The sequence below is a fragment of the Furipterus horrens genome, unplaced genomic scaffold (genome assembly GCF_987537825.1).
Source record: "Furipterus horrens unplaced genomic scaffold, mFurHor1.1.pri manual_scaffold_4, whole genome shotgun sequence".
NCBI lineage: Eukaryota > Metazoa > Chordata > Mammalia > Chiroptera > Furipteridae > Furipterus > Furipterus horrens.
The window spans coordinates 55,745,787-55,754,421 of NW_028327174.1; the positions used below are offsets into that span (position 1 = coordinate 55,745,787).

The window sequence follows — 8,635 nt, forward strand, 5'->3', positions numbered from 1 at the left end:
TGACTTAATGGCCAGAGGTGACATAATGTGAACATAGGTTATAATGCCAGAGTTTGAAGCTTGGTGGAGATCTTTTGAGGTAAGCAGAGGCCATGTTATTATAGATTCTAACAGACCCCCACAATAGGCGGAGAAGAAAGCAAAGGCAAGAGCCTGAATATTCGGTGCTCTTTGTGGGCTGTCAGTTCTGTGTTTAGTGCCAGGAAGTCCAAGTCGTATAAATGTCTCCTTAATATGGAGGCTTCCAGAACAGGCGAGAGCCTCTGGGTCCTGGGCATTAGTCTTACCGTTCCTCCAGTCACATAACTCCCCCTACAGTCAGCCCACTCTCTCCAGTTCTAGCCATAAGATTAGGAGCTGCAGATGAAACCTCATCCAAAACCAGGGATTAGGCACCCCCGCCCCCTTCTCGTCCCACCACTCCCATAAGGCCTATGGATCTCTTCTACCTGCCTCCCATACGCACCCTGACGAGGGACCGAACCCACAACCCAGGCATTGCCCCAATAGAGGATCAAACACTCAACTTCTCGGTTTACCGGATGATGCTCCAACCAGCTGAGCCACACTGGCCAGGGCTTGGGTATCTTTTATACACTCTTATCCTGTGCTCCCTAGAAACCATTAAATGAGTCATGGCACTAAGTGATCTTTCACATCATTCTTTACTAAGTCCTCTGGGCAGATGAGACCTCAGGACCTTTCTACTTCCCAAAGCCCATCACTGTCAGTGACACTAGGGCAAAGGGGAACTGACTCAAGGACCAGGGCACCTTATCTACAAACCCAAGCCCCAAGTGAACAGTCCTCTTATCTCCTCACATAACAGTAACAAGTTTCAGAGGTCCCAGTACCATCTAAGCCAGGTTTAGATAGACCTAGTTTATAAATAACCTAGTTTATAGCTTGGACTTGGAAAAAGAGAAAGAAAACCATCCTTTTCTCTTGCCAACTTTCCTCGTACCCAGCTTCATACCTACCAACCAATGCTCCTCTGGACTGGGGATCATAAAGGTATGTCTTACGGTAGGACTTCATAAAAAGAAGCCAAGCAGTACCCCAGAGCAGTGACCTCCGCTACCTCGTCGCTAACTTCAAAGCTCCACTGATCAATATTTGATCCTAATTTAGCATCTCACAGAGGATTTCCTCTTAACCCTAGAATAGTCTGACCTGGTTTCTTCTCTCTGGTTAATTATCCACAGAGACTAGCCAGCTGACCAGAAGACTGAACTCCAGTGCCCCAAGAGACAGGAGGCATTTTTTTAAATTAAAAAAAAAACAAAAAAACAACATATATATATTTAAATATTTATTTATTTATTTTTAGAGCGAGGGGAAGGGAGGGAGAAAGAGAGGAATAGAAACATCAATGTGTGACTGCCTCTTGTGCTTCCCCAACTGGGGACCTGGTCTGCAACCCAGGCATGTGCCCTGACTGGGATTTGAACCAGCGACCCTTTGGTTCACAGGCCTGCACTCAATTCACTGAGCCACGCCAGTCAGGAGGAGGCATTTTCAATGTCAGTCTACCTATGGAAAAATTACTAAGTAGCCATAAGGGTAACCTATTGGAAATCTAATGATTGGAGGGAGGGTGGGAAACGGTAATGCTTTAAGCCCTTTGACAGTGTCCTGGAGCCTACTGTCACGAGGACTATATGGACTTGTGTTGAAGTTGTTCAGCTGTGACATTTACTGCTATTAGGCCAATGGGAAAGCCGAGGGAGCAAATAGACTAAATGGTGTCTCTCAGGAGCTGGTTTAATTTTTCTGAAAGTGATAGGACCTGGGGAAGAAATTTAAGGGAAAAAGAATGGTACGGATAAAACAGCCAAGTGAGTTCTAGGCCCAAATATAACTAAGTGCCCAAGAACTTGAGGGGGCAAGGGAGAGAGGAGGCTGAGCACGGAGGTCATCTTGACCTTGGGAGAACCTCTTTAAAATAGACAAAGGCAATGGTGCCCTCTGGTGGCCAAGGATAAGTGCAGCCTAAACTTAAACTAAAACTACATCAGTAAACCAAAATCCTGTATTTAAGCTAAAATTAATGCTATTTCCAGATACTATTTAAATGTGGTACATGCATTATCTTAGTTAATCCTCACACTCTAAGGGATGTAAATAATATTAATATCTATACAGGGGAGGAAACCAAGGTTTAGATAAAGTATCCTGTTTAGGGATATAGCTTGTAATTGGCATTGCCCAAATTCAGACTTAGGTTGGTGTCACTCCAGAGCTGTATCTTAACTATTAGGCTGTTATATGGTGATGACTCTGAATTATCAGCTACAGCTCAGAAAGGGGACTTTTGAGTCATTGTTAAATGTCTCCTGGGCATATCAGTACCCTGTTTTGCTATATTTAAAAATATTTTAAAAGATAAGGAAATACAGTCTTAACTTATCTATAAAAACCTTTATACACCCATACCTGAAAAACATAAATGGTGACACTCTCAGAATACATAAAGTAGGGGAGACAAACATTTAGCACCTAAAATGACCAGGGGTATAGAAGGGGCTCCCTTACACAGAATAATCAGTTTAAAAAAATGGCTGAAGAGGATATAGTGTTTTTTCACTGTAGATTATTAGAATCAGAGGGCATGCGTTCAAACCTGGAAGTAGTTTTCAAAGAAAAGTAGTAGTACTTTCCATAGCCACTGGGGAACTATGTGGAGACTCCACTACAGGTGGCAAGGTTTAGCAGAAAGGCCACTGGCCTAGGGATAAGATGATCACTAGGGTTGAAGTCTTGGCTTCCTGCTGACTAGCAAGGTACAACCTCTTTGAGCTTAGTCTCTTCATCTGTAAAATGGGAGTAACATCTATTTAAGGTGTAAAGTTAATTCAGAACACAGGTTTCACTGTGTGAGTCCACTTATTGTTGTTGTCTTTTATTTTTTAAGATTTTATTTATTTTTAGAGGGGGAACAGAGGGAGAAAGAGAGGGAAAGAAACATCAGTGGGTGGTTGTCTCTTGTGAGTCCCCAAATGGAGACCTGGCCTGCAATCCAGGCACATGCCCTGACTGGGAATTGAACAGGCAACCCTTTGGTTTGCAGGCCGGCCCTCAATCCACTGAACCATACCAGCCAGGGCTGCATGAGTCTACTTATATGTGGATTTTTTTCAATTAAATATACAGTCAGCCCTTTGTATCCCCAGGTTTCACATCCACAGACTCAACCAACTGATCAAAAACAGTATTTTTGATCTCCATTTAGTAACCATGGACACAGAGGACCAAGTGTATGCATTGTTTGATGCCATTTTATATAAGGGACTTGAGCATCTGTATATTTTGTTGTCTCTGAGGGTCCTGGAACCAGTTCCCCACAGACACCAAGTTTTTAGGGAGACCAAAATTGTTTGTGGATTTTCAACTGTGTGGGGATTGGTGCCCCGACACCTACATTGTTCTAGGGTCAACTGTAGTAGTTCCTTTTCCTTGCTATTCACCCCAGTTCTTTATTTAAAGGAAACTTGTCCCTGCTCTGAATCCTTTTAACAGCAAAAAGTCCTCTGAAACTTATTTGTAAAGGACTAGATTTTCACATAATAGATTTTCCTAGTCACACCTGGATCTCATTTTAACACTGGTTTGGGGAATGTTTAAGTTCCATCATTTTAATGATAAATTCATTTAGAAGATATGTGTGACCAGATATGCACGGTTGGGTATACGTTCTGTCACAGGGGTCCCCAACCCTATCCCTGCTGCACAGCAGGAGGTGCGAAGCCTCCTCTGTATTTATAGCTGCCCCCCCCCCCGCCCCCACATTACTGCCTGAGCTCCTGAGCTCCACCTCCTGTCTGATCAGCGGCATTAGATTCTCACTGGAGCTGAGCCCTGCTGTGAACTGCGCATGCCAGGGATCTAGGTTACACGCTCCTAATGAGAATCTAATGCCTGATGATCTGAGAGGTGAAGCTGAGGTGGAGCTGAGGCAGTGATGCTAGTGCTGGGGAGGGGCTGCTAATACAGATTATCATTAGCAGAGAGGTTTGATTGCACAGAGACCATCATAAATAAACTGCTTGCAGACTCCTATCAAAACCCTATCAGTGAGTGGCGAGTGACAAGCTGCGTCTGGTGGGAGGCTATAAAGCCATGCCTACCCATCCACCCCCAGGACCATGGAAAAATTATCTTCCAAGAAACCAGTCCCTGGTGCCAAAAAAGGTTGGGGACCACTAAATACTAGGCTAGAATAATTTGTTATGGTGGGCTCCCAGAAGGCTTTAGATAAATTCATGGATTCCTTGTGGTAACCTGTAATATGAAATCAAAGATGTGCAAAGTATACCTTCCTAACCTTCCCAGGATCAAGTCAAAGAAGATAACATCTGCCCCTCCCTATGTAGGACACATTTCTGTGTACCAATGGCAAAGACTTGGACTGGAGAGTTCTTAACAGTTGTACCTTGACAAACTAGTGAGGTGCATCACAAGTAATTTGTTACCGATTAGCATTAAATTTATTTTATTTATTAAAACTTGTGAATAATTTGTTTTGTAAATTAAAAGCTTCAAGTTCCCTATATGAGTACTCTCACTTATACTTCTGATAAGCTTTCTGATGAAGAGTAAGATACTGAGTAGGTAATGGACAGAATCCCAGGTATACTCACAGGAATATGAAGCATGTGAACATTATTTATATGCACCACAGAAGACAAAAAGCTTAGTAACAGCTGCTCTGGAAAATTAATTTGATAGGATACAGCAATTTTATGAATGATGAGAGAAAAAATTAACACTGGACCTTGAGTTTAGCTGTCAACTAATATCAGGGTACTTGCTCTGAGCTATGTCATGTGTTAGATTTCATTGGGATTTGTGGTATAAGACAGCTTTGTTGAACACATTCATTCTGTGTGAAAGATAATAAGAGGCAAAAGGACTTAAAATAGAAGCTAGTTCACAGTTATATCAGATCAGATTAACTATTAGAAACATTAGCTTATAGATGCAGTTTTGCCACTACATACATAACTTTAGGACCTGTGGTTTCTCTGGACCTTAGTTTCTTCACATGTAAAATGGGCACAGGTGAACTAGGTGACCTCCAAGGTTCCTTTAGATTATCAAACACTTAATTTAAAAAGTCTTTAAAATGTTTATGCAAGTGTTCTCTCCCTGAGGCATTCCTGGGACAGAAATGTTCCATTCCAAACCCTGAGACAGCCATACCTCAGAATCAGGGTATTTAAAAAGCTCCTCAAAGAAGGTATCCTTTGTTTCATTCCTATGTCCCAGTACAAAATCTCTACATACAGAAAGTGAGGACAGACTTATAGACTAGATTGACAATAGCTAGTGATAAGGATGAAAAAGGGATACTTTAGTGTTGCTGTTGGCATCAAATCTAAAAACTCAGGTTATCAAATAAAACCTTTCATTAAATAACATTCCTTACCTAATTTCTCCCTATCTGAAAAAGCCCTTACTTTTCAGCTGAGTTGATCACATCCATTTCCCCCTTCCTGTATGATCTTGCTGATCCCTCCATCTGGAAGGGCAGGGAGGGAAGAATAATGCATGTCCATTACTTCCTTTGAGACCAAGTTCTGTCTTACTTTATGTTTCATCAGTATGAATACATGTACTTTTTAGAATCCTATACTATCATACTTCTGTTGTTTTGCTTATTCATAGAGGGTCCTCTTATCTCCACAATTAAACTTTAAACACATTGTATTGAGTAGGCACTGAATAAATGTTTATCTAGTTTGTCAGTGCAGTAGGAAACTCAGATGGCAAAAGAATGAAAGCTTCAGCCTCCTCCTACTTCTGTGCTATACCATTCCCAGAGCTCTTCCTTCCCTTCCCGTTTCTTTCTTGTCTGGACTCCCCTATCTTCAAACCTAATCTAAGCGCCAATACTGAACATGAAAAGACAACACAGTTCATACTTCGGTTTCATGTTTCTTCAATTCATTTCAGTAAAAACATAATATAAAAGGCATTGCCACCTTTGCCCCTCCTGGGGGTGATCCATCAGTCTGGGCCACTCCAGTGGTTCATAGCTCATCATGTGATATGTGCAGGGCATGGTCACACAGATCTGCAAATAGCACATAACAGTTTGAAGGAAAATGCCATTCTTATACTAATATATGCTACTATCAAGAAAATACCAAACTGATATACATAACAACCATTTTTGAGAGCATATGCTTTTAAATGACAAAACATTTCAATTATCCTCTCACCTGTACCTCAGATGAGAGCCACAAATTATGAAAGCTGACAGAAGAGAATGGATAGGAACAACCCAAGTCCCTAAGCCATGGGTAACAGAAGCCAACTCTTGAGCCAATATCAGAGGATTGAGGGTGGTAGGGACAAGCTAGGGAATGTGCCAGATTCCACAGAGCTGTGAAGACAGACAGAAGGTAAAGTGGGAGCAGCTTACCTGTTCGCTTACTACAAAGTTTGTCTTTAACGTTTTCAGCCTCTCGGGAAAAGAATTCAATGAGTTCATCCTCATATTCTTCCACAATGCTCTCACACTGCCAACCCAAGGGAAAAATGAGTGAGAGAAGGCAGCAAGAAGAGGCTTCTTGCTTCTGACTCCAGTCAGAACAAAGATATTAACCCAACTTTCCACTAGGTTCTCCAATAAGCCCCCATCCCAATTTCTAAGACCCAAGCTACCCATTTCCATAGCTCACCACAAACTTGAGGGTGCCACTGATGTCTGAATCAATTCGAATGCCCTGTAGATCCAGTTTACTGGATTCTCCATTCCGGCTCACTACACGTACATAATTCTTGCGGTGTGTGGAAGGATCAATTTGTTCCCCATACTCCTTCATCCGGTCACATACTTCCTCTAGCAGTTCTGTGAGGTGGGCCTCTGAGCGAGCGTAAGGCACCTAGAAATGTCCTCAGCCTTGGATCACACTCTTCTACCTCTGTACATCAGTAATTTACATCCTTACTTTTCCTTCTAAATCTAGCTCAATCAACCTATTCTAAAAAGCCTGTCCTACTTAAAAACAGTATGGCTTATCTGTGTAATTACAAAGTGCTTTCAAATAATGTATATGGTCTTTTTTTTACCTCATTATACAATTCTAAGAAATAAAACAGGTGTTGTTAGGTCCAAATTCTGAACAGAGACCTCTTTGATTAACCCTAGTCAACTATAAGTTCTTATTTGTTGAATTCCCTTAATTTTTATGGATGTAAGATTTTTTGTTTATTTGTTTTAATTAAAATGAGACTAAAACATGCCCTCAATAGGAGGGCATTAGAAAGGTAGGGTAGGCTTTGAGGATAACAACTATTAAATCATTTCACAAGCATTAGGACATTTATAATTTATTGTTCACTAGGTACAGCTTTGTTATGTATTATGTTTTCAGCTAAAATAGATTTCTTCAATACAAGGATGAGAACTTGTATTTCTTTTTTGAAAGAATGTTTGTGAATACCATATTGCCATAGTGAAAACATGAGTCACATGGATTAAGAATGTGGAGAAGGAGGCTGATCACGGTTACACATCTGCTAACAACATCTACAGCAGAAACAAAGTATCAAGGTTTGGAGCTAGGAAGCAAGTGCATAGGGTTTAAGTCTCCAGCCTCTTCCAAATGAGACAATCCTATCTTTCAGATACCTCTCTAGGTCAATGTTTTCTTCATTTCTATTAAACCAAGCTCCTGCTTAATTAGTTGAGTGCTTATTCCAAGTCAGAGTGAACTACTTTATTTGGTGAAACAGTAACAGTTACCTCGACCACTGACTGGCTGCCATCTGGATTGATTCGGAAAGAGCCCATCTGAATGGTCTTCTTGGGATCCACCTGGGCAATTTCCCACTCTAGTTCATCCACCAGAGCCCTGCAAGCTGGTGCAGGGTGGGGGGGGGGGGAGAAGGTAGGGCGAGGGGGGCGGAGAACCAACCCAGGGATTTCCATTCATTCTTACCCAGGCTTTGCATCTCATGCCCTCCCAAGGCTCTGCATTCCCCACCCTCCTTCCTCCCACTTCTTTGTGTCTTTACCTCCACAATGTAGATCCTGGCTCCTCCGAGTCCAGGCAGTTCCCAGCAGGGCCCCCAGAAGCAGGGCCAGCCAACCCCAGCCTTTCATCTTTAACGTGGTGGGGTTTCTCCACCTGGGTTTGGATTGGAGTAAAGCGTAAGTATTCGGAGCTGGCTCCATTCCCCCACCCATCCCTCATCCCAAGGCCTACAAAGGCCTCAGTGTGACTCTGGTTCTACTTTCCAGGAAATGGCCGGGATACAAAGGGGCTCCTCTGTTTCGGTGCTTGAGGACCCGGATTCCCCCAGGCGGCGGGTTAGAGCGCTAGGTCAGCGCTTGGTGCTCAGTCCCAGACACTACGTCGACAGGTGAGGCCCTAGATGCTGGTACTTCAGCGTCCTGCGAAGGGCTCACCAGGCTATGTGGCAGCTACGGAACGGAAGTCGGCGATTAAGCGCGGACGAGAGGCACAGAGGAGCTGTCGGCCCAGAGGTAGCGAGGTGGCTAGCCCGCGAGGAGCACACTTAATAACTAGGGTCTATTTGGACGCAGCACTGAAGATTACTGAATCCCCACCTCCAGCCTATAAACTATTTCCCCTGCGGACCAGCCCCCTTTTAAGGACCCCGC

At 42.9% G+C, this 8,635-nt stretch overlaps 1 protein-coding gene across 2 annotated transcripts; it reads right to left on the reverse strand.

Moving 5' to 3' along the window:
- Nucleotides 1-4,560: 4,560 nt before the first annotated feature.
- CNPY2 (canopy FGF signaling regulator 2) lies at nucleotides 4,561-8,512 on the reverse strand. Of its 2 annotated transcripts, XM_090273406.1 has the most exons (6): nucleotides 8,026-8,512; nucleotides 7,754-7,869; nucleotides 6,687-6,890; nucleotides 6,428-6,524; nucleotides 5,985-6,076; nucleotides 4,561-5,521 (listed from the first exon to the last, which is right to left on the reverse strand). In XM_090273406.1, the coding sequence occupies exons 1-5, from the start codon at nucleotides 8,195-8,197 to the stop codon at nucleotides 6,033-6,035; spliced, it is 633 nt and encodes a 210-aa protein (XP_090129532.1). In that variant the 5' UTR covers nucleotides 8,198-8,512; the 3' UTR covers nucleotides 4,561-5,521; nucleotides 5,985-6,032. The 2 variants fall into 2 exon arrangements, with proteins under 2 accessions (XP_090129532.1, XP_090129531.1); XM_090273405.1 differs by lacking the exon at nucleotides 4,561-5,521 and having other exon boundaries at nucleotides 5,925-6,076; nucleotides 8,026-8,511.
- Nucleotides 8,513-8,635: the final 123 nt, after the last annotated feature.